Here is a 25,773-nt window from a genome sequence, read left to right as displayed (position 1 = left end):
GGAGGAGGTGGAAGATGATTGGACACATCTTACGGCAAGACAGAAACAATCTCATGAATGTGGCTATGACCTGGGCACCAGAAGGAAAAAGGAAGAGAGGAAGGCCAAAAACAACATGGTGCCGGACAGTTGAGAAAGAAAGAGCTGAGGCCGGATGGAGATCATAGGATGAGGCGAGGGAGACTGCTGCAGACAATAAGAAATGGAGAGAAACTGCTGAAGCCTTATGTGCCACCTAGGGCGCGAAGAAGACAGGTACAGGTACAGGTATCTGCTGGTACCTCGTATAGTGAAGACTACATCAGGGGGCAGAGCCTTTTCTTACAAAGCCCCACAGTTATGGAACAGCCTTCCAAGTAGTGTTCGGGAATCAGACACAGTCTCAGCATTTAAGTCTAGGCTGTAAACATATCCGTTTAGTCAAGCCTTTTGTTAATAGTGTTTATGAGGTAAAGGAGTAGATCTGGAGGGTCCTCAGACATAGTATTTTGGTAAACTGGGATGTACAGTATGGATGCTGTCAGTCCCCCACTCGCTTGCTCACTTGAGTTTGTTGATGGTGTAGTGGCTGGCTGCTTTATGTCCCGGGGCTCCCTCATGCCTGTGTTACCTTATGGCTCTCCCCTTTTAGTTATGCTGTCATAGTTAGTTTTACCGGAGTCCCTGCTTGTACTCAGCGCAAAATGTTTTCTGTTCCTACTTATTCAGGTGACACTGGGCAGACCTAACAACCTGTGTCTCCCCCCCGCCATCCCCCCCCATCCCTCTGAGGTACATGTCAATCCTGAGATCGAGATGCTGACCTCTTCTGCTCCTTGGACTTGCCTGATCCATCCTGATGCCCTGTGTCTGGTTGGAGTCTCATCGCATCGCTCCTGTGGAGGATGGCCCCATATGGACAGTTGAAAGTCACACTTGGAAGACACTCTGGACACTTACAGTAATGCTTTTATGGCTGAGGACTACAGTTGACTTGCTAACTTTAGGACTGCAGTTGTCATGAACAGTTTTGCACTCAAGTTTCCATCAATGAAGAGTTATAACATCAACAAAACTGACTTCATGTTAAAACTGTTAATGTTATAATCATGTCTGTTGCTGCCCAAATGAGGATAGGTTCCCTTTTGAGTCTGGTTCCTCTCGAGGTTTCTTCCTCATGTCATCTGAGGGAGTTTTTCCTTGCCACCATCGCCACAGGCTTGCTCACTGGGGATAGATTAGGGATAAAATTAGCTCATGTTTTAAGTCGTTCAAATTCTGTAAAGCTGCTTTGCGACAATGTTTATTATTAAAAGTGCTATACAAATAAACTTGACTTGTCCAGGGTGTACCCTGCCTCTCACCCATAGTCAGCTGGGATAGGCTCCAGCTTGCCCACAACCCTGCACAGGATAAGCGGTTACAGATGATGGATTTCTGTCCAGAGGTTAAGGAGAGCCTCAGCAGGAGACAGGTGTCAGGGTCTATTGTATACTGTCATCAGAGTAGACTCGATGTTACCATGATTTAGATACATGCACTGTAATAACTAACTTAGTTAAGGCTTTTTTGATGCTATTTACCACGCAACAAAGGTCTGTTATCTTTTGGACTTTGGAGTAAGACTAGGCCTGATTCCATGGATTTGCAGCTTTATAACTATACTTCATCAGAAGGTGCATTACCTGGATTGTTTCTTTGACTGGCAATAACCCATGGATTAGGTCAATAAACCAAAGGGCCTATTATCTTTTAACACATCAATAATACAGTGTGGGGTAAACCAGAATAACCAGAGCAAAACAACCGACCAAGCAAACAAAAATCGAACAAAGTGTAAAATCCTGCATATAACATATTCTCAGCCTTGACCAATCATGAAAACACCTTGAACACCTGTAATTCAACAGAAGTCTTGGTCATCACTACCACAAGATTGTCTATACTGGGGCACCCAAGTGGAACAAATTGTGTCTTCATACAATAAAAAAAACTACTTATCCAGTGGCTGTGTTACCTTAAGAAATTTAGAGTTATTGCTATCGTTTTACACGAGCTATGTGTGACTTGTCCTATAATATGCAACCTCTACCAAGCATAGATCAATCACCAAAGATCAAGATAAAAACATTAGAACAACTTCAGAAACGTTTCTACCAAATCATTCTCAGCCCAGGATACACAACCTATTTAGAAGTGCAGAAGATTTTACAGCTTTCCCACCTTTACTAAGAAAAAAACGCCTGGTTTTCCAGATTCAAGGACTGTCTGGCCCCGTTTACACAGTTACTGACCATTAAACAAACAAACACAAAAATGTACATGTTTTTGTGCATGCAGACTCTTGAATGAAAATATATAGATTTTTCTAGACGAAAATTGTCAGTTTTTAATGATTTTGTATGTCCTGTATATACGTTTGTTACACACGCGTGTACATACATACATACATACATACATGTGTATGTATTTATATATTAATAAATTAAAAAAAATTTATATATATATATATATATATATATATATATATATATATATATATATATATATATATATATATTAGAGTCTCGGTTTGGGATTTAGTTATTTTCTAAAGTTCATGATCAGACTTTTCACCTTAGTATAGAAATGAAACCTGAACCACTCGCTCCTGTCGTGTCAAACAGATTTCCCTATAATGACATTTACATAAAAACATATTAATTATTCAAATTGTTATTATGCGTAGTGACAAAGACAGTCAGCAGAGGTGAAGCAACGCTGCAGACCTCTCCACAACTGTTTTATAAATTTCCAGCAATAACTGTAAAATGTTGTGTCCCACTAGATAATAACTAAATGATTCTGGAATGTTCTGTAAACTTAAAACACAATTTTATGACCTTGTTTTAATCTTACACTATTCTGATGACAATTAAATAATATATCATATAAAAACATGGTCAAGCTAATAAAAACAAAATAGCCCTTTATTTTCCGGTTAGTAGTCTCCAAGCACACATAAAGCTATGACGTGGAACGTAAACAACGAGAATCCGGAAATGCACAGAAAAGCTTCTGCCGCGTGCTCCTCGGTTAGAGAACACTTGATTTCCTCACAGTTACAGAGCCTATGATTTAATCACGCCTTTAGTGAACATTATTTTCGTTTGATTTTTTTTTAACTCTCTCCTTTTGTTACCATTGGTATTTTCCGTTTCGCCTGATTTGACGTAGTCGTGGTTGCTCAAGTGTTTTATCGAAGTCCTCTCCAATGTAGACGTCGTTCAAGCTTTCGCCTATTACACGCAGTGCGAGGTCAGTGGTGTGTGTACGCGTGCGCGAGGAGGCGGTATGGAGGTTTTGTGGCTTCTGCTGCTGCTCATCGTGCCGGTCCTGTTTTGGACTAGCACCACGTTCGTTTTCTATTTCAAAAAATGTTTCTACGTGGCTTATATGATGTTGTTGGCCATGATCGCTATTCCCATTTGTATCCTGAAAAGCGGCGGACGGGACGTCGAGAATATGCGGTGAGTAATCAACGGAGCTTGTACGACATTGCACCGCACCGCTAGCCAACTGTGCTAAATGTTAAGCGTCAAAAGCAGGCTGGATTTGAGTGTCATAGAGATGGATTGAGAAGATAACGCAGTGTGTCGTTATTTCTCGCTAAAGCAGCGAATGTGTCTGTATATTATATGAAGAACTAATAAGTAGTATTAATCAGCCATAACGGGGCTAATTTATTGTAGCTAATATACCAGTTGCAGCTGATTTCGTGTCTCCCATTTGCCTTTTGAATGGATGAATGGACTTCTGTATTGCCGAGGATATTGGCTTGTGTCGCCAGATGTTCCCTGACTGCACAAGCCGACCCCAACCAGTTTGCTAGTTATGCTAAGCTAGGGTCTCAGTCATGGCTCCCAGACTGACATTTCCAATGTGTTCTGGTTTTATTGTATTCACTTGTGAGTTAGCCATTCGTTAACAACACTGCCAAATGGCCAAACAAAATAACCAATTAGGCCTAAAGTTAGAAGTTCTTAATCTACCAAAAGTGATGGTATATAACGTTGTTAGTATCATATTTGCTAAGCAGCTTTTTTTTTTAATTTCTTTTTGTTTTTGTCTTTTTTTTAACTATAAAAACATTTGCAGTTGTTTTTTTTTTTTTTTTCGACCAGGAATATCAGTGCACAACTTTTTATGATTTGGCAGATAGTTGTGTTGGTTTAGAATGAACTTGCTCAACTGGTGTAAAGTGAATTTGATAACGTGGGTCAAATCAGACACGAGCTGACACTTTTTTATATACTGATGTACATTGATCTGCACACACCAGATAGATATTTGACTGGAGTGCCACGGTGACGCATAGCTCAGCTGATTCTTATCTTAGACCTACATTACAGTGAGTCTTGTGAAATTGTACTTTTGACATGTTGTAAGAGCAGTGTTGTTGGGTAACTGTGAGAAATATGAAGAAGAAACCTTTGTCACATGCACACTTCAAGCACCGTGAAATTCATCCTCTGCATTTAACCCATCTGAAGCAGTGAACACACGTGCACACGCACACCCAGAGCAGTGGGCAGCCACACTAGAGTGCCCCGGGGAGCAGTCAGGGGTTAGGTACCTTGCTCAAGGGCACTTCAGCCCAAGGCCACCCCATGTTAACCTAACTGCATGTCTTTGGACTGTGGGGGAAACCGGAGCGCCCGGAGGAAACCCATGCAGACACGGGGAGAACATGCAAACTCCACACAGAAAGGCCCTCGCCGGCTGCTGGGTTCGAATCCGGAACCTTCTTGCTGTGAGGCGATCGTGCTAAATATGGACCCAGAGTTAATGAATGAAGCTCATGGTTTTGTTGGCTAGTTATGTATGGAACTGTGGTTCTATGCAGTATTGTTAGCTCTTCTGAGGAAAGTAGCTTAAGCATGCATATATTTATCATGATCACTAGCATATCAAGTTATGAATTAAGGTACATGATGAATGTTTTTACTTAAAATATTAGTTTTATTAGAATAGGAAATAATTATTGATGCACCGATAACCGATATTAACACTGCTGTTATGGCCGATACCGATATTTACCGATGTCTATCTCTGTACAGAAAACACATTTTTGATAGTCAAACAAAGAGCAGAGTTATTTTCCAAAACACACTTTTTTTATTTATTTTCAGAAATTACTGATACATTGTACATCAGTTCATAACTTTAAAGTACAGTAGTAGGCCTTAAATGGCCATAGCCAAAAGAATAAAAAAGGTAAAATTTGAAAATGGAGCCAGAACAAACTGGACTGAATAGACACTATTTTTTGTAGTCTTCTGAACTGTAAGTACAGTAACTAAGTACTGAATTGAAAAAGGTAAAATGTGAAAATGGAGCCAGAACAAACAGGACTGAACAGACACTGGTTTTTGCAGTCTTCTGAACTGTAAGTACAGAAGTACTTTTTAAAACTGCCATGTACTTTAGAGTTAAGCCTAAACCTTGGCCTTTCCAGGCTTTGAAAGCAGACGAATGTTGTGCTTAACAAACAGGAGCATTTCTGCTCTCTCTGTACCGATCCTATTTCTCTTTTCACTGACAACATTTGAAGCGGCAGAGAAGAGACGTTCACTATCCACGCTAGTACATGGAGCAGACAGGTACTTGCGTGCCACTGGGGTGAGGGCAGGGAAGCGGCTCATGTTGCTTTGCCAGTACTGCAGTGGGCTCACGTTTCGGGGGATGGTGGGCTCACTCAGGTAACCATGCACCTAAAAGAAATGTAGACAAATGTATGAATATACATCTCTGGCAAATCATCAGGAAATTATTATTCAACATTTGTATTCATGACACCAAATGAAATAACTGTTCATTCACCTACCCCATCACTGGCCAGCCCAGTAGACCCATTACAGACCTATCACTGAATTTTAGACTAGACAGACTGCGCATAACAATTTTCAATACGGTTTACTTGCTTCCGGTTACACTGGCTGCATAATAATCACCATAAACGAAAACTCACACAAACTTGCATTCGAAAGTTAGTTGACAAGTCTGTCAGTGATAGTCAAACAAAACCGCTAACTTTAACGGTAGCCATAGTTCATTTAACATTACGCTAGCTGCTAACATTTCAACATGATTCCGTGTCTCAAATCGCACATTTAAACACTTCAAACACTGTTTCAGTGCATAGTACGTTCACACTGACAACCACAGCGAAACTACAGTCATCACTCTGAATGTTTGTTTGAGTTGGCGATTTAAACGGTGGTTACGTCCGTCACCTCCGCCAAATGTTATAAAGCAGTGATCCATTTGGGACAACACTGAACGTGGAAAATGCACAGCAAGTTCAGTGCACACTGTGCACTACATTGCAGTGCACTGACAGAAGTGCACGATTTGAGACATGGCAGTGACTACTGCGGTCTGTAACCAGAAATGTTTATACTGCTTTACAATTTTATGTGCAAAGAACCCAATGAGATGCACCCATGTTAGCCGTGGCATGCGCCAGCAATCCTAAAAGTTCAATAATAACTATGGACTGCAATTCTTCATTAGATTTGACCATCGATAAATGATCTGATTGCACAAAGAAATATGAAATACTTCATTTGAATAAAAGACTATTAAAAGATTCTGATTCAAATAGTATAGTAACCTAGCCTACCTGCAAACTCGTTGGACCTGTTGCCTGTTTATCATGCTCCTTTTCCTCCAGAATTTCATTGAACATGTCCAGGAACGAATGCCCTTCACTTGGCGTACACATCCTCTTTTCTTGTGGTTCACCTTCTAGCTCAGCGTCTTCTGCCTCTGGTGTAGGCCCATCTGTGGCACCGGTGCTGGTCGTCGCTGATGCTGTCATCTTGTCCACTTCTTTCTCTAGCTTGTTTTTCGCCGCTTGCTTGAGATCTGCATCAAAGTAGCGATCTTTACACCTGGGGTCCAGGATTGTTGCCAAGTAGTAGGTTTGCTCGGAAAAAGTGGTTTCGAATCTCTTGTTCACGGCTTCAAGCAATGCAGACTTGGTTGTTTTCACCCCACTGTTGGTTTCGGTTGTCTTGTTCAGAAAACGCTCGAGTGCCACAACAGACGGGATCACATCAGCAGCTGTAGCTGTATGTGAGCTAATCTCTCTCGTCAATTCTTCAAATGGTGCCAGGAGTGTGGTCATTTTCTCAATGAGACTCCACTGGTTTGTGTCGAGAGATACAGGCAGTCTGTGGTCAGAATTGTACATGACCAGTGCATGCTTCTGTTCCAGGAGAGATGCCATCATCAGGAATGTGCTATTCCAGCGCGTCGGGACGTCCTGTTGTAGCCTCTTGGTTTTCATTCCCATCTCTCTCTGGATGTCTCTCAGCCGAGAGGTAGCAAGGGGGGGAGCTTTTGAAATGTTGAACTATTTTTCTCGCTATAGTCAGAGTCAATGACGCTTCGCTGGCTTAGTACCGCATTGTGCACTGCTAACTGCCCCAGATGAGCCATACAGCCTAGGCTTTTAACACCACACTCCTCCATCACCTTCACCATGTTGCGTGCGTTGTCTCGAAGCATGACGTGCACGTTTTCTTTCTGGATTCTCCATTCAGTAAACATGCCGTCAAATGCACCGGCTATGGCGGTACCTGGAATAAAAGATTTAAAAAAAAAAAACTTTTTAATTAAACACAAGGGTTGTTTGTATCGTTTGGGTCATGTCTAGCTGAGCTACTCTAGTAGCAACTGGTAAGCAGATTAGCATCGTCTGCTTGCTAGCAGCTAACGTAAGCAGTCGTACACAATTATAACGTTGTAATAACACACTTGCCTGTATGCGAGCCGAGGAATTCTTGGGCATGTAACAAGGCTCTCTTCATCTCGAAGTTTTCATCGATCCACTGAGCTGTGAGACTCAACATGCTTGTTTGATTGAGGTCAGAACTCCAGGTATCCGTTGTAAAACTGGTGTAATTGACATTGCTGTCGAGTAACTTGTGGACATGGGTGGCTACGATATCATGTAAGGCAGGCAGGGCGACATCCGCAAAGTAACGACGACTTGGCTTGTCATAGCGGGGCTCAGCGACCTCAAGCATGTTGCTGAATCCTTTGTCTTCCACTACTGAAAATAGTTTGTCATCAACAGTGATCATCTTTGTTATTGCCATGGTCAATGCCTGTTGTTTCGGGTGGTTCTTGTGGAATTTCTTGGTCTTTTCCAGCGCTTGATCTATGGGGCCGACTGGTGCAGTTGCCGTAGCGTTAGCAGCAGCTTTCTTCTGCTGCTTGTTAGCATTAGCTAGTTTCTCATTCTTTGTAGGCTTTGGGATGCTTGTTTTTTAAGTGGGTTATCAAATTGGTTGTATTGAACTATTTGACACGAACTCCCCCTCGCGTCACCCGGCCCTCACACTCATTGCATACAGCATAGCAAGGATCCTCTTCAGACACTTTTTGAAGAACGCCCAGACAGACGACATCGTTGCTCCCTCATCAAAGATGAAGGCAAAGTCAAACTGACTTTTTGACTGTTTTTGGCGCCTTGAGTATGTGATAGGGCTGCACGATATCAGAAAAATATGCGATATTCGATAACATGACTGAATATCTCGATATCGATATGTATCACGATAATTAAATATATAATGTTTTTCTTACCTCTACTCGCCGTTCTGCCCTGTATCTAGCATTTAAAAAAAACACCCAATGCATCGCTTCCATTCCAACATTATTTTTTATTGGAAAAACATGGCTACACCTGCAATGGTGTCCATCAATCATCTTTAAATCTCTTAATTTTTGTGAGCGCAGCAGAAAATGTCTTAAGTTGAAGTAAACAAAAAACTGAAAACTACATTACATTAACATAAAGCATTCAAAATGGCAATTTCAGCGGCTCCCGGGAGATGAAGGTGAGCGACACAGATTCACCATAAACTCAAACACAATCTGTTAATAACACATGCGGGTGAGAGAGCAGTGGTGTGTGTGTGTGTGTGTGTGTGTGTGAAAGTGAGAGTGAGAGCGGTAGTGTGTGAGAGAGTGAGTGAGAGCGGTTGTGTGTGTGTGAGAGAGAGAGCGCGGTTTTATGTTTTTATGCTGCTATACATCAGTGTTTGTCCCAGTGAGCCACCCCACCACTGTTTTACAGGTACATGTCTTGCAAAGTACCTGAGTTTGCAGTACGTCATCCCTCCTGAATCCGAAGTACTTTTTTTTTTTTGGAAACCAGTTCCTCCTCACACAAGTTTGTCTCACCACACTTGCTACCGCTTCCGCCATCACCATGAGGATTTTACTTGTTTTGCAATAGGGGGCGGAGTTATCCCGCGGCGCTTATTGACATTCAAATGTGATTGGACGGCACAGAAAAATGTGCCTTTTATCGAAATTTAAGTAATTTTTGCGGTATGTGTATCGCAAACTATGATATCGCGATATCGATACTTTTTCGATATATTGTGCAGCCCTAGTATGTGACGTGTAAATGTGCTCGTTCAAAAACCAACATCCCCGCCTCCACACTCGCATCTAAGTGCCCTAAAGGCCAATTTATGCTGACAACGCAGTCCTCGCAGATGGCATCTGCGTAGCCCCCCCACCTTCGCAGACGCTCTACGCGCACCTCCCAAAAATTGTGACCACCGCAGAAGCGTCGCAGACAAGAGGGCTCTGATTGGTCCACTCTACATCCGCTGTACACGCACTTCCGCTTCCCTACTTTCCCAGTTTTTGTTTTCACGACCGCCATTTTTAAAAACACGAGCGAAGATGGAGCAGCACGAAGAGCGGTTGATCGAGGAAGTGAGGAAGTACGTACATCTATACGACTCCAGTTCTAGTCATTATAAGTAACCGGAGGATAAACACTCCACTAACCACACCCACCAACTACTCCTAGCGATTTCGCGACTTTGCGCCCCCTTGCGTTGTGGCGGTGAATAACATCGCGCACGCCTATTACTCCCCGCTCAACGATAAATTACAACTGTCTGCGAAAAGCTATCTGCGAAAGCCTTGTCGCAAGAGCATGCAGAGGCCCTAAGCCTACATACACGTCAAATACACGGGAATGGTTATCGGCCTGTTCACATCGGCCCTATTTTGACATCGGAACGATACCGATGTGTAAAAAATGACCATATCAACCGATGATATAGCTGTGGCCGATTATATTGTGCACCACTAGAAATAATGCATAAAAATAATGAAAATTTTTTTGATTAAAGACGAGGGTGGCACGGTGGTGTTCGTGGTTAGCACTGTTGCCTCACAGCAAGAAGGTTCTGGGTTTCAACCCCATGGCCGATGGGGGGCCTTTCTTTGTGGAGTTTACATGTTCTCCTCGTGTCTGTGTGGGTTTCCTCCGGGTGCTCTGGTTTCCCCCACAGTCCAAAGACATGCAGATTAGTTAAAATACCCAGCCACTGGGGTTGTAGAAGACAGTGCATACTTGGTGCTGGTCCCAAGCCTGTAGATTGGGGAGGGTTGCATCAGGAAGGCCATCCGGTCTAAAACCTATGCCAAATCAAATGTGCAAAACAGATCCGCTGTGGCGACCCCTGACAGGAGCAGCCAAAAGATTTCTTGATTAAAGATGAGCTCTTTTTATGTGGCACCACAAACTAAACATTAGCACATTTACAAAATCCTAGCTATACTTCTGTATGAAGAAAAGTACCAGTGATCATGAAAGATGAGTTGTAAGGAAATGGTACTTTTTTTTTTTTTAATTACTATCTCCAAGGAGAGAGTTTAAAATGAAGCTTGAAGTCCAAGGGTGGGGCAAAATCAGTGATTGTTCATTTGGAACAGTGATGGTCAGTGTATTACACTCTGATAGTGAGTCAAGCGAATCTGCTGTCTCAACTAGTTTATCAGCCGCTGTGGTGTCAGTTGGAGAGCGATATGGACCACCACCCAAGAGACGTCAGCAGTGCTCTGACCGCCAGTCGTTTTGACGCTCTTGCCACTTTTGGTGTGAACGTAGGGTTACCTGTTGCTTCATCTCTAGGGGTGTTCACATGGCAACTTTTACTCCGGTGTAGCACCGGGGCTGCCCCGGTAGAGCATTCACACGGTACAAAGTTATACCCCTGAAAGCTGCTTAAACTGGTGCAAATCTAACCCTGCTTGGGAGGTGGTTTAAGAAATTTACTCTGGAGTAAATGCTAGTTTGCGGGGCAGCACCGATTATAAAATGGGTCGTCTGAATGCTACAGGGGTAGACTCGCTATGCGTGAGGGGAGTTGATTACATACGGGCATTGCATAATTTGCATCCTGGTATTTTGCGCTTCCAAAATGGCGAATATCAACAACAACAGAACGGTGTCTTCCAGTGTTGCCAGATTGGGCAGTTTTAAGTGCATTTTGGCCGATTTTGAACATATTTTGGGCTGGAAAACGTCAGCAGTATCTGGCAACACTGGTGTCTTCATCCACGTTGTTTTCCCGGTGCTTGGTGATGCCATGACAACTGGGAAAAGGAAGTACATTTTCACGCATGCGCATATTTCATTTCCGCATTATTACTATCGTATAGCACGGTCGCAAAAACTGCCGTGTGAACGCAAGTGGGGCTGCACCGGTGCTAACACGCTTCTCTCTAGTAAGCAGGTTTGTGACGTGTGAACGCTCCACAAAATTTACACCGGTGTAAGATATATCGCAACAAAATACATCGGTGTAGCATCGATGCAAATATGTGCCGTGTGAACACCCCTTCTATCTCAAGGGACTTGTGCAGGTGCTGCTATTCTGTCCAGTTCTCACGTTGTCATCCATATACTTTGCCTCACCAGAGGTTCTATTCAAGTACTGCTTGATCAAAGCTGTTGTCAACTCCTCAATCACTCACTAGCCAACTTTGTTGACAACCATCCACCACATCACCCATAACTTGCCATGACTATATCTATCTATCTATCTATCTATCTATCTATCTATCTATCTATCTATCTATCTATCTATCTATCTATCTATCTATCTATCTATCTATCTATCTGTGTTCTCCACGGGCACTTTTAAAGTGGTGCACCGACATTATAATTCTGGCCCACCACCCTTCCCTTGGCTCAAAAAAAGTGTAACTTCATCAGTATTATAATTTTGTAACTATTTAACATGCAGAAGACCATTAAACGAATGCATATGGGGCTACCTGAAGTGGCCATGCGGTTGCAATAGAAAAACATCCGGCCGCCTGCATACAGTTTGTGATACAGAGCTCTGCAGACTGAGGTCTATCCTTGCGTTACACTACACTGCACCACGGTACACTAGACTGACACATAGTAACATTGGAAGTTACAAGCTACAGCTAGCCAGCAGCTAAATAACTTTGTGGGTGTTTGTAGCATTTATTGTGCAACGGTTATGCTTATCTATCATCTTTTCTGGCCATGCACAGTTACAGTAATCATATAACAGCACACACATTAGTGAAGTTCAGGTCTTTTATTTTACTTATCTGTGATTTGTGTAGGCTAGAACTGCATTTTCCCGTTGCTTCATTGTTTGTTTACTGCAGGACTTCCGGGTTTCTGGGTCAAAGGACCTGAGCTACGGAGGCCGAGGTGGCTTTGTAGTGCCAGTCTCGGGCACGCACACCAGCTTGTGCATGGACTGGAGTGGTTTCACCCAATTAATGTTATGTGTATTGTAAAAAATGTATACATGTAATTGGGTGTTTTGTTTATGCATGGAAGTTAATTTATTTTTCACACACAGAAAAATATAATTTAATTCAGGGATGCGCATCAGTCTCAACTGAAATGTCAAATAAGTCTTACATTGGCAATAAAGATATGTACAAAAAAGTGGAGAACCCTGATATTTCATGTCCCTTCTGGGAGAGTTGTGAATAATTCAGCTTGTTCTTTCAGACAAGGAGATACGGCTTTGACTTGTCTGGACAAAATAATTACTTGTCCCATCCAGACTCGTTAATGTCAAGGCCTGATGTTGATTCTAGCTTTATACTGTAGGCCTAAATTGTAAGTGTAGCAGCGTAGTGACTTAAAGGGTAGCGGCATATCTAAGCGTGTCAGTCAATAAATTAAGCGTAGCGGGGCTGCTATGCTATGATGCTTTAGGGGAAACACACACACATATATATAATTACACACACTTCCTCTGGTGGGAAACCTCAGAAAGGCAGTGAGGCTAACAGCTGATCGCTGAAAGCTGGCTGTCCCAGCAACTTGCTACCGGGCTACATGGGTCCAAAGAAGATCCCCACTGCTGAGGAAGTCGATGACATAAAAAAAGTCACTCGACTTCATAACTGAAGAAGTTTCTGCTGTCAGGCTGCAGCAGAAGAGCATATTGGACTTGGTGGAGGAAGTGAAAACGCTGCAGATCCAGAATGCGGAGAAAGACAAGCGGATTGCCTACCTGGAAAGCCGAGTGGCCGACCTGGAGCAATAGGGTCAATCCATGTGAAATCACCAGAGGCCTCGCCACTGACCATCTCAGATTTGCTTCATGCTTTCTGGAAATATTGTCAGTGTACCCAATAAATAGTGTACAAAATTTTAGGCTTGTACCTTCATTAGTTTCTGAGATATAGGGGCTTAAAAAAAGGGGCGTGGCCCCAATTTCACTGTTAAAATGCGTGCTACAGAAAACAGACCTAACTTCCATAAGTCATTACTTTTAAACTATTCATGCAAGATACATTAAATTTTCAAGGATTGTTCTTCAATGCCAGACACCTCATCTCATTCTCATCTCATTATCTCTAGCTGCTTTATCCTGTTCTACAGGGTCGCAGGCAAGCTGGAGCCTATCCCAGCTGACTACGGGCGAAAGGCGGGGTACACCCTGGACAAGTCACCAGGTCATCACAGGGCTGACACAGAGACACAGACAACCATTCACACTCACATTCACACCTACGGTCAATTTAAAGTCACCAGTTAACCTAACCTGCGTGTCTTTGGACTGTGGGGGAAACCGGAGCACCTGGAGGAAACCCATGGGGAGAACATGCAAACTCCACACAGAAAGGCCCTCATTGGCCACGGGGCTTGAACCCGGACCTTCTTGCTGTGAGCCGACAGCGCTAACCACTACACCACTGTGCCGCCCCCATTTACATCATTTATATAATAAAAATTGCCCAGTTGTTCAATACAGTAAAAAAGTCAAACATACAGTATGTCCATGGATTACAAGGGGTTTACAAAATGCCTGTAAAAAGAAAAATACATTGTATAGAGAGTTCATAAAGCAGAAAACTAAAGAGGCAGAGGATGGATATAAAAATAAATTAATAATATAAGGGCTGCTAAGAAAATTTCTTATAATATTCTATTAGATGAAAGCAGACATATGAAAGGAATTTGGAGCACTTTGAATAGCATTATAAAAATGGATCAAGACATATAAATTATCCAAGGTACTTTCTTAAGTCAAGTCAACTTTATTGTCAAACATGCTATACATGCTCGACATACAGCACAGATGAAATTTCAGTCCTCTCTGACCCACGGTGCAAACAGGCAATGCAATAAATAAAAATAGAATAACTGACAAACAATATAAACAGTATAAACACTCTAGATAAGAAAATAGACATAGACTAAACACTTTCAGGTGTGTATGTGTGTGTGTGTGTATGTGTATATATATATATATATATATATATATATATATATATATATATATATATATATATATATATATATACACACATTATTTATATATATGTGTGTGTGTGTGTATATACACACACACACACACACACATATATATACACACACACTATATATATATATATATATATATATATATATATCACACATGCAAACTCCTCACCTTTCGGCGAAATTCGCCGTTTTGGTCCCAAAATAGGTCACTTGTGTGAATCGTGTAGATCCGAAGAGTTTTTTTTTTTGGGGGGGGTAGGCAGGCTACAACGCTATTGTTGCCAAACATTTCACTTACAAGGTTACAGCCAATCAAGATAAACAGTTACTAACACGCTTCTTTTCCATTGGAGTTCTGATCAGCTGGTGCACAACCCACTGCTGGTTGCCAGTCCTCGCTTACGAATATTCCACAGATTCAGACCGCAAAGTCACCTTTTTATAGAGAGATCTGGCAACCTCATCTCGCGACTGAATCTGAATACCAATGGAGCAGTTTCCAGCGCGCTCGGGGGTGAATAACCATGGGCGGATCTACCGGGGTGGCATATGCCACTCTAAAAGAAAGCCTTGCCACCCCTGCTGCTACCCCAGTTGGCAGCGACGAATTCAAAGAAAAATTACGGCCAATTTGACATTTACGTGCGCGAATTTCCAATGTCCGACTGCGGCGAATGCAGCACGAGATAACGCCAGAGATTGGTTGTTTTGGAAAATTGAGAGGCGCGAAGCGAGGGAGCCAGGAGTCGCGAGGAAAGGAGACACGGGAGGAAAGGGGTAAAAGCTGATTAACTATCTATCAAAAAATGAAATTATAATGAATGAACAGTGCTAGCATAGTTGCGATGCTGATTTTGAGAGGATAAAAATCAGGTTGGAGAAGGTTATTTAGCTAACTATACATGTAAGGCAAAAAAAAAAAAAAGTGTGTTTCCGGTAACCCAACCGATCGAGAATTTCCGCGTCGAAATTGCCGACCGTAAAGTTTTTATTACAAATTTCCCTCGATATTTTAGTGTAAGTGACGTTAGTTTGTCATAATTTTTTTGTTTCAACGCATTCAAGTTGTGAAAGAAACGATAAAAAGTAAAATGTTTTGCCACTTCTATCAGCCCTCCTGGCTGTAATGCAAATTGCTTCCTCTTCAGTATACAAGTGCACTTCCATGGCAGGGAAAAACACTACATTTTGCAGCCTATGTAGTCCCCTATTTATACAAATAGGAGTCATTCAGGATTCAGCCATGTTTTTGCTCCGTGTTTTTGCTCGACCCAAGTTCTACAGTCGGCGAGGCCGTCTGCTTTTAATGGAAGTAGCCTAGCCTAGGACGTTAAACCATATTTTCACGTTATTTCTTGATAAGGTGTTTTCACATTATCACATGAAAATATCATGAAATTACGTGATATGTTATTACATGATAAATATATTGTAAAAACGTGATAACTCTGTTAACAATATCTTTTCACGTAATTACTTGAGTCTAAGCCAATTTTTTTTTTTTGAGTGTGGCAGCAATACGCTTCCGCAGATCATAACTCGAACTCTTGCGATATTTTTTTTTATTCGTTTAAAGATTTAAAACACTTATTTTATTATGATGTGTGGTATAAAGGATTCTGTGCCAAAATACTATTTTGTAAGATGTTTACTTGTGTTAATTTTTTCGAATAAAATAAAGCAAATTAAGAAAAAAAATTTCCTACCTACCGACCTTATTTTAGTATTTCATGTTACCTGAAACACACTTTTTTTTTTTTTTTTTTTTTTTTTTGGCCTAATGTTAGCTAGGTCTGACATTAGTTTTGTGTAAAGTCGGCCACAAAAGTTAATATTGATTCACCGTCTGTCAAGGAAAACATTGCTATTGGCTGAAGCTTATGATTCAAATATTGAGGATCTTAAACATGAGTTACATCAGACGAGGAGAGTACTAGACAGAAAAAAGGGGGAACAGGAGAGTCCTACCACTCTCATGGAGTTCACTGTTTTTGGACCCATACCAAGATGTTTTTTTTTTTTTTTTTGAGTTGTTCAGGTTGTGTAAAATAGCGGTTGTCTTGCCTGTGAGCAGTGCATCCTGTGAACGAAGTTTTTCATCTCTCAGGCTCATAAAGACTTATTTGCGGTCGACTATGACAGAAAAGAGACTATTATCAAGTTTGGCTGTACTCAGCATTGAATCAAAGCGCACAAAAGCATTAGATCTTGATAAATTTGTGAAGCGTTTTGCTGAGCAACATGGAAATCGCCACATTCAGCTGTTGTAGGCATGACAAGTTCATGTTATGCTCACTGGTGAGCCTTTACAAAGCGTGAGGAAAAAAAACTATAAAATGTGACACTGGTGTAAATGGTTTAAATCATGCTGAACTTGAAGCAGTGTTGTTATTGTTGTTTTTTAGTGTCTGTTCTTTTGCAAATACAGTATAAAACTGTCCAGAAACAGTATAGACCTCATCTGAGAATGTGTGTTCTTCGTGAACAATAAAGGCATGAGATTAAGTTTATCTGTATGAGTTTGTAAATGGCAGTCTGTGCCCTTTTGTAGTGTGTACATACTATTTGTCGTCAAACTGTGATTAAATTCAGTATATATACATGTCTGTAATACGTTGCCACCCCTCAAAAATTCCTGCCCCCCTCTTGCCACCCCATAAATATTTTTCTAGATCCGCCCCTGATTTCACATAGGTGATGTCTTTAAGAAAATTGACAGACAGGGATTGGCCAGGTTTGTCCTCTGGGGTAGGTCTGTTAGATAGCACAGGCAGTAATATATACCTTTTTGTAAATAGCCCACTGTGTTGTACACAGGGGTGAAAATTAACTTCACAAAATATCAAACTTTACTGGCCACTGACAAATAAATGGTACAATTTACCGGCCACTCAACAGTAACTTATTAAGACATGTTTATGGAAAGTTATTTTGTACTGTATTAAATTCAAGATGTCACTGGTTGCAATTTTTTTTGTAACGTAGACTACGAAATGTACTTTTGCGCGCGTGCCGTGTCCCCGTGCATCCTTCTCACCTTTTTCACCCCTGACCAGTTTGCATGCCTGATATATATATATATATATATATATATATATATATATATATATATATAATATAGAGCAAAAGGACATAAAATAAACAGTCAAGGGCACTTGAGGGTATAACAGATAAACATGAAATAAGCAGTATAAACAATAAACTAATAGCTGTTAAAGGTGCCCTTCCACCAAAAACGTTTAATACTGGCTCTTTTTGAAATACCGTAGTTCACTCCGAGTTGCATATGCATGCTGCATGTGAAAATGTAATTCTACCCCCATTCCCTGTATTAGCTTATGAAAGAAAATGGTCGGAAAAACGAGCGGATCAGAAAAAGCCATACGAAGTGACGTCACTTCGAAAATTAGTATTCATGGCCTCGCCCACCTTGGCTTGCGACCGCCCACAGGAAGAAAGCGCGAGGAGAGAGACGTAATTCACCCCGCGGCGCGGTGCTCCGCATCAGTTTTGTTTCTAACGGCGGCTCCAGCCCGACTTTGCACGCTCATAACTCAGGCAGGGGAGGTCCCAGCCACCCCAGACTTGGCAGCCAGCGATCTCTGCCCCCTCCCGAAGGAACCTGCGCTGCCAGGGTGGGCTAGCTCCACGCCATGGGACGTAATTTGCCCCGCGGCGCGGTGCTCCGCATCAGTTTCGTTTCTAAGGGCGGCTCCAGCCCGACTTTGCACACTTGTAACTTGGGCAGGGGAGGTCCCAGCCTCCCCAGACTTGGCAGCCAGCAGCCTCTGCCCTCTCCCGAACGAAAGAGTGCTCTCTGGGGGGGGCTAGCTCCGTGCCTCGGGACGTAATTCACCTAACCCTAGGTCCCAGCCTCCCCAGACTTGGCAGCCAGCGACCCCTGCCCTCTCCCGAATGAACCAGCACTGCCAGGGCCCGTCAGCTCCCAGCCAGGGAATGTTATTCCCCCCACCACCACCCCCCGAGGCGAGCTCCGCGCCGTGCCTCGTGCCTTGATGAGAGCCGCTGCCGCGGGGAGTATTCAATTAAATAAATAAATAAATAAATGACTCCCTCCTACACACACACAAGCGTTCTGGTTGGGGAGAGAGCTCCCTTCTTCTGCTCTCCCTCTCCTCTTATAGGGCGTGATCACTGGGGAAGAGACACAAACACGTTAATTCCCGTCAGGTGCAGTGATTCTGCCACTTACCTTCCCTGACTCCGCCCTCCATTCACAGACCGCCGCTCGGTCACGCCCCCGCTGCCACATCTACATTGATATTGGTCAAAACATTGATGTCGAGACCATAACAGCCAATCGAAACAGTTTTTACAAAGACACCCACATCTGCTTGTTCTGACCCACTGGAGGTAGTGTCACAGTGCTGTTAGCCAATCAGAGGTAACATGTTTACATGTCATGAATATTAATGAGTAAGAGCTGAAATCCTGTCGTTCTCCCGCCACCCACTCCTCCACCAAACTAGAACAGCCTGAAACAGGAGAACCACAGCATTTTTTTCACCAAAACTGGCTCACAGGGTTTCATTCATACTAGAAACCACCGCACAATTAATGAAAAAAATGATGCAAGGGGACCTTTAAGGTAAGGTAGTGCAGAATAGTGCAAATGAGCGAGGTAAAGTGAAATGTGCAGTCCCTGAGTTCAGTGTGCAAATGAATGTTGAGTGTGTGTGTTGGGGGAACTGTGAGGGTGACATGATGTCAGATGCTGAAGGGGGGGCAAGGGGGTGTACAGGCAAAATCTGTGGCAGGGGGCAGAGGGGGGAGGAGGGGTAGAACAGGGAGGGAGTTGAGCCTCCTGACCGCCTGGTGGAAGAAACTGTCCTTGAGCCTGCTGGTTTTGGCCCGAAGACTCCGCAGTCTCCTCCCCAATGGCAGCAGGCTGAAGAGGCTGTGAGATGGATGGGTGGGTGGGGTCACCTGCAATCCTGATGGCTTTGCGGGTGAGGCGGGAGTTATAGATATCCATTTAAGGGAGAGAGACACCAATGATCCTCTCAGCTGCTGTCACGATGCGCTACAGAGTCTTGCAGCAGGACACGGTGCAGGTGCCGTACCACACGGTGATGCAGCTGGTCAGGATGTTAATAATGACAAAGATGAATATAATATGGATGTGGTAGTTAATAGCTTCAACCATTACTTTGTAAATGTAGGACCGGTCTTAGCAGAACAAATCCTGGATCCAGGAGCATCTGTTGAAAATCTGGGCAATTTGATTGATGATAATCCTTTTTCAATGTTCCTCACAGCAGTGGAAGAAAAATAAATTGTTGATATTGTTGTGAAATGTATGAACAAAAAAATCTACCGACAGTGATGACATTGACATGATGATATTGAAAAATATTATTGATGGAATATCCAAACCATTCATGTATGTTCAAACTCTTTGCAGTTTTACACTGTCAAACTCCTTTCTGATATTGCTCCACTATTTGTCGGCGCAGAATTAGGGGGATTGGTGATCCTCTTCCCATCTTTACTTCTGAGAGCCGCTGCCACTCCAAGATGCTCTTTTTATACCCAGTCATGTTAATGACCTATTGCCAATTGACCGAATGAGTTGCAGTTTGGTCCTCCAGCTGTTCCTTTTTTGTACCTTTAACTTTTCCAGCCTCTTATTGCCCCTGTCCCAACTTTTTTGAGATGTGTTGCTGTCATGAAATTTCAAATGAGCCAATTTTTTGGCATGAAATTTCAAAATCTCACTTTCGACATTTGATATGTTGTCTATGTTCTATTGTGAATACAATATCAGTTTTTGAGATTTGTAAATTATTGCATTCCGTTTTTATTTACAATTTGTACTTTGTCCCAACTTTTTTGGAATCGTGTGTGTGATTTGTCATTTGACATTTCCAAACAGAATGAAAACAGCAAAAGTCATTCCTCTGTACAAGTCTGGGAGCAAACACCACTTCTCAAACTACAGACCTGTCTCACTACTTCCGCAATTGTCCAAAATTCTCGAAAAACTTGTTAATAACAGATTGGATAAATTCATTGACAAACATAAACTACTTAGTCAATATGAATTTGGAGCATGTAGATCAACAACACTGGCTTTAATAGAATTAGTTGAATAAATCACCAATTCCATAGAGCAGAAAAAACATGCAGTTGGAATATTCATTGACTTAAAGAAAGAATTTGATACAATAAATCACGCCATATTAATAAAAAAAACTGGAACAATATAGCTTCAGGGGTATAGTTTTAAACTGGGTTAAAAGCTACTTAAGTAACAGGAGACAGTTTGTGAAGCTGGGAGATTGTTCTTCATGTTTGGACATAACTTGTGGTGTTTCCCAGGGGTCAGTGTTTAGGACCAAAGTTTTTTTTATACTATATATCAACGACATATGTAGTGTATCTAAAGTAATGAAGCTTGTCTTGTTTGCTGATGATACAAATATCCTCTTTTCTGGTCATAATTTAATGGAACTATTGCAGGAGATCACAACAGAAATAAGTAAATTAATAATATGGTTCAATAGTAACAAATTATCATTAAACTTGAACAAATCCAAAGTAATATTATTTGGTAACAACAAAATGAACACGCACACATTCAAATAGATGGGGTTATTATGGAAAGAGTTAAGGAAATCAAATTTCTTGGAACAACTATTGATGATAGACTCAGCTGGAAACCACATATAAAAAACATACAATCCAAAGTATCAAGAAGTATTGCAATATTAAACAAAGTCAAACAGTTTCGAGATTACAATTCACTCTGGATTCTTTACTGTTCCCTGGTTTCACCTTATTTAAGTTACTGTGCAGAGGTAATGGGGTAATAATTACAAAAATACAATGCATTCATTATTCATTCTCCAAGAAAGAGCAATAAGGATTGTACACAAGGCTGGTTACCGGGATCATACAAATGTATTATTCTTACAGTCAGAAATACTGAAATTTGTAGATCTGATGGACTTTCAAACGGCACAAATATTATTCAAAGCAAACAATAATCAACTACCACATAATATTCAAAAACTGTTCACTGAAAGAGAAGGGAGCTATAATTTAAGGGGTTTATTTAAATTTAAAAATTATAGGGTGGGGCGGCACAGTGGTGTAGTGGTTAGTGCTGTCACCTCACAGCAAGAAGGTCCGGGTTCGAGCCCTGTGGCCAACGAGGGCCTTTCTGTGCGGAGTTTGCATGTTCTCCCCGTGTCCGTGTGGGTTTCCTCTGGGTGCTCCGGTTTCCCCCACAGTCGAAAGACATGCAGGTTAGGTTAACTGGTGACTCTAAATTGACCGTAGGTGTGAATGCGAGTGTGAATGGTTGTCTGTGTCTGTGTCAGCCCTGTGATGACCTGGTGACTTGTCCAGGGTGTACCCCGCCTTTCGCCCGTAGTCATCTGGGATAGGCTCCAGCTTGCCTGCGACCCTCTAGAACAGGATAAAGCGGCTAGAGATGGTGAGCTGAATTATAGGGTGTGCGCAACCAAGAAAAGTTTTTGTATTTCTGTTTGTGGGGTAAAGTGGTGGAACAATTTGAATGAGGAGCTCAAGGGATGTCCAGACAAGAAGCATTTTAAAAGGATGTACAAAAATTTGATTTTCACAAGGTATAAGGATGAAGGGGCTTAATCATAACGAGCTGTGTACTGGTGTTTTTGTTTTTATCTGGTTCTTCTCCATTGTGAGCGTGGTATTAGTTGTAAACTTATGTGTAGACATATGGATATGCATGTATAATTAATTATATGATAATCATAGAGAATTGATATCTGAATAGTTGAAGTAATAATTATACTGTGTGTGTGTATGTGTGTGTATATTATATATAATAAAAATACACACGCGTGCGCGCACACTTGCACTATAAAAAATAAACACTATTTTATATAAATAAAATACATTTTTTGTGTGTGTATATAAAAATACACACACGGACACACTTACTTACACATACACACACACATATATATATATATATATATATATATATATATATATATATATATACACACACACACTACCGTTCAAAGTTTGGGGTCACCATCGTGTCGGTCAAACGCCATATTCCGCCTTCTGCTTTTACTTCTACCTTTTCTTCTGGAAAACCCTACTATATACAATTCTATTACAACCGCTGCGGCTACAAGCTCTCCCCACCTGTACACATTTTTTTATGCTTTTTGTGTGTATTTTTGCGTGTTGTTCGTCTGTACCGGACTTCAGTATCCACTACAACCGTATGGATTTACTGGACATTGGTTTCCAGCAGAAAATGACGGTTTGTAGCGATTTCCATCGCATGCACAACATTCCGGACGAGGAAGAAAAAAAACATTCCGGACGAGATAGCGAGACCAGCGGGGTCTCCGTGGATTGTTATTGGAAGCAAAGCTAAGGAGGCGGCGCCGGGAGCAAAAGCGAGGCTGCAGAGCCGGCCTGTTGACTAAGCTCAGAAAACAGCCACTCAAACCTCCACTGCTAAGCCTCTACCTCTCCAACGCCAGGTAAACAAGACGGACGATTTGAAATTACAGCTGGAATTACCTTATTCTATTCTATAATCGGCTGGTCAGTGCTATACTCAATACTTAAGTGACTTACCCATCCAGTGAGGATCATTTTCTTGTTTACAAGATGCCACGTCTGAGTCGCTGACAAATCCTGAATTTCTGTAAAGATAACTGTCCAGAGATTTATAAGCACGCAGTGCTTCACCACTGAACAGCGAGGGAAAGTTGATGAGGTAATTATACACGTCCGGGTATTCCACCTCTGGCAGTTCCATATCCACTGACACGGTCGTGAAAACTCCGTCCGGAAAGCCATAAGGGTCAATAATCTGTAGATCGTTTATTTTAGACATATATCTAGTTATCTGTTCATTAGAAAAATGAGCCGTGTAGTCCGTCGGTTGAAATTGATCCATTCTGTACACGAGTGCAGCAGTATTCAGCTGTGCTGTTGACCGACAAGATAGCGGCTGTGTACTTTCCGGTCACGTGACTGCAAGATCTCTATACAAGCAATCCCAGAGAGAGGGGATACATGCAGTGAATGTGGGACCATTGGATACTTCGAAACCCACAATCAAGGCTAACAAAGAAACAGCTATTAGCCCAGTGTTCCAACACAACTAGAGATTAATGAAATACAACAACGATGCTCCGGCAAGGGGGAGCCAGGAAGACAGGTCAGCGGGGAGAGGTCATCATCATCCCCACAACCAGAGAATGGGTACCAAGCCCCAACAGCTAACAGCCTCAACACGAGCTGCTGACCTGAGAAGGAAGATCGTGACCCAACTGGAAACCTGGAGCCCCCGACGAATACCGAAGCTGAGTTGCCAAGTACCTTCAGAAGATCTACTAGTAGATGTGAATGCTGCTCTGAAGACAATCTCCACAAGAACCATCACTGAGACCAACAAGCTGATACACAGTACAGCAACAGTAATCATGGAGATGCTTGGACACAAGGTGGGCTCGGGACATAACAAACAGTATCCACCATGGAAGAGAAGATTAGAGGCCAAGATAAAGGCAGCACAGAGAGAAGTTAGCCAGCTAGCTGAACTACAGAAAGGGAACATGGTGAATAAAGGGGCACCCAGGAAGTACAACTCACTCTCCATACCAGAGGCACTCGAAACTGCCAAACAGCGACTAACAGCTCTGGCCACCCGGTTGAAGAGATACACCAAGGAGGGAGAGGCCAGGAGAATAAACAAGCTGTTCTCCACTGAACCAGCCAAGGTGTACTCTCAGTGGCAGGGGAAACAACAACCGGTCGGACCCACCAAGAGCTGAGGTGGAAAAATACTGGAAAGACATATGGGAAAGAAAGGCATCACACAACACCGATGCCCAATGGTTAGTGGACCTAAGAGCTGACCAACCTTCCAGAACAAGAACCAGTAACCATCTCAATGGCAGACATCCAAGAAAGAGTGTCAAAGATGAAGAGCTGGACAGCACCAGGCCCCGATATGATCCATATGTACTGGCTGAAGAAGCTAACTGCACTCCATGAATGCCTAGCAGCACAGATGAACCAGCTGCTGAGGGATGGGACCCACCCAGAATGGCTAACCCAAGGCAGGACAGTCCTAATCATGAAGGACCCCCAGAAGGGACCCATCCCATCCAACTACCGGCCAATTACCTGTCTCTGCACAACATGGAAGGCCCTGTCAGGCATCATTGCGGCAAAAATGAGTAAGCATGTGGCTCAATACATGAGCGAGGCACAGAAAGGAATTGGCAGTAACACCAGAGGAGCCAAGCACCAGCTACTGGTTGATAGAACAGTTGCCCGAGACTGTAAGAAGAGACAGACCAACCTGTGCACTGCCTGGATTGACTACAAGAAAGCCTACAACTCAGTGCCACACACATGGATACTGGAATGTCTGGAACTGTATAAGATCAACAGGAATCTAAGGACCTTCATCCAGAACTCAATGGAAATATGGAAGACAACCCTAGAGACCAACTCAAAACCCATTGCCCAAGTCAATATCAAGTGCGGCATATACCAAGGAGACGCGCTATCACCACTGCTGTTCTGCATAGGCCTGAACCCCCTCAGTCAGATCATCACGAAGAGCAGCTACGGGTACCAATTCCGTAGTGGGGCAACAATCAACCACCTGCTCTACATGGATGACATCAAGCTGTATGCCAGGAATGAGTGAGAAATAGACTCACTGATCCACACCACCCGGATCTACAGCAATGACATAGGGATGTCATTCAGATTGGACAAGTGTGGCCGGATGGTTTCAAAGAGAGGCGAGATGATCCGGACTGAGGGGATTGACCTACCAGAGGGCAACATAGGTGATATCCAAGACAGCTACAAGTACCTTGGCATCCCACAGGCTAATGGAAACCATGAAGAGGCCACAAGAAAGTCAACCACAGCCAAATACCTCCAGAGAGTAAGGCAGGTCCTGAAAAGTCAGCTGAATGGTAAGAACAAGGTCCGAGCCATCAACATGTACGCACTACCAGTCATCAGATACCCCACTGGTATCATAAACTGGCCAAAGGAAGAGATAGAAGCCACAGATATCAAGACTAGAAAGCTCCTCACCATGCATGGAGGGTTCCACCCCAAGTCCAGCACCCTGAGACTATACACTAAGTGGAAAGAGG

The 25,773-nt window shown here is 42.6% G+C and overlaps 1 protein-coding gene and 1 long non-coding RNA gene across 4 annotated transcripts in view; one reads left to right on the top strand and one right to left on the bottom strand.

The window, feature by feature from the left end:
* Positions 1-837: 837 nt before the first annotated feature.
* Positions 838-3,261, bottom strand: LOC132895310 (uncharacterized). The gene is made up of 3 exons (XR_009655719.1): positions 3,161-3,261; positions 1,344-1,473; positions 838-1,206 (listed from the first exon to the last, which is right to left on the bottom strand). It is a non-coding gene; the product is annotated as an uncharacterized LOC132895310 (long non-coding RNA).
* The window catches only part of agpat2 (1-acylglycerol-3-phosphate O-acyltransferase 2 (lysophosphatidic acid acyltransferase, beta)), a 188,184-nt gene continuing 165,433 nt past the window's right edge, over positions 3,023-25,773 (top strand). For 2 of the 3 annotated variants that reach the window (XM_060935727.1, XM_060935728.1), the window contains exon 1: positions 3,023-3,488. In XM_060935727.1, coding sequence (XP_060791710.1) covers positions 3,313-3,488 — 176 coding nt within the window. In that variant the 5' untranslated portion in view covers positions 3,023-3,312. The remainder of the gene's footprint in view (positions 3,489-25,773) is intronic. The other variant, XM_060935730.1, reaches the window with a different exon arrangement.

The sequence above is a fragment of the Neoarius graeffei genome, chromosome 12 (assembly GCF_027579695.1).
Source record: "Neoarius graeffei isolate fNeoGra1 chromosome 12, fNeoGra1.pri, whole genome shotgun sequence".
In the NCBI taxonomy this organism is placed as follows: Eukaryota; Metazoa; Chordata; class Actinopteri; order Siluriformes; family Ariidae; genus Neoarius; species Neoarius graeffei.
Note: the sequence above shows the minus strand (reverse complement) of the source record. Positions and strands in the feature narration are given on the sequence as shown.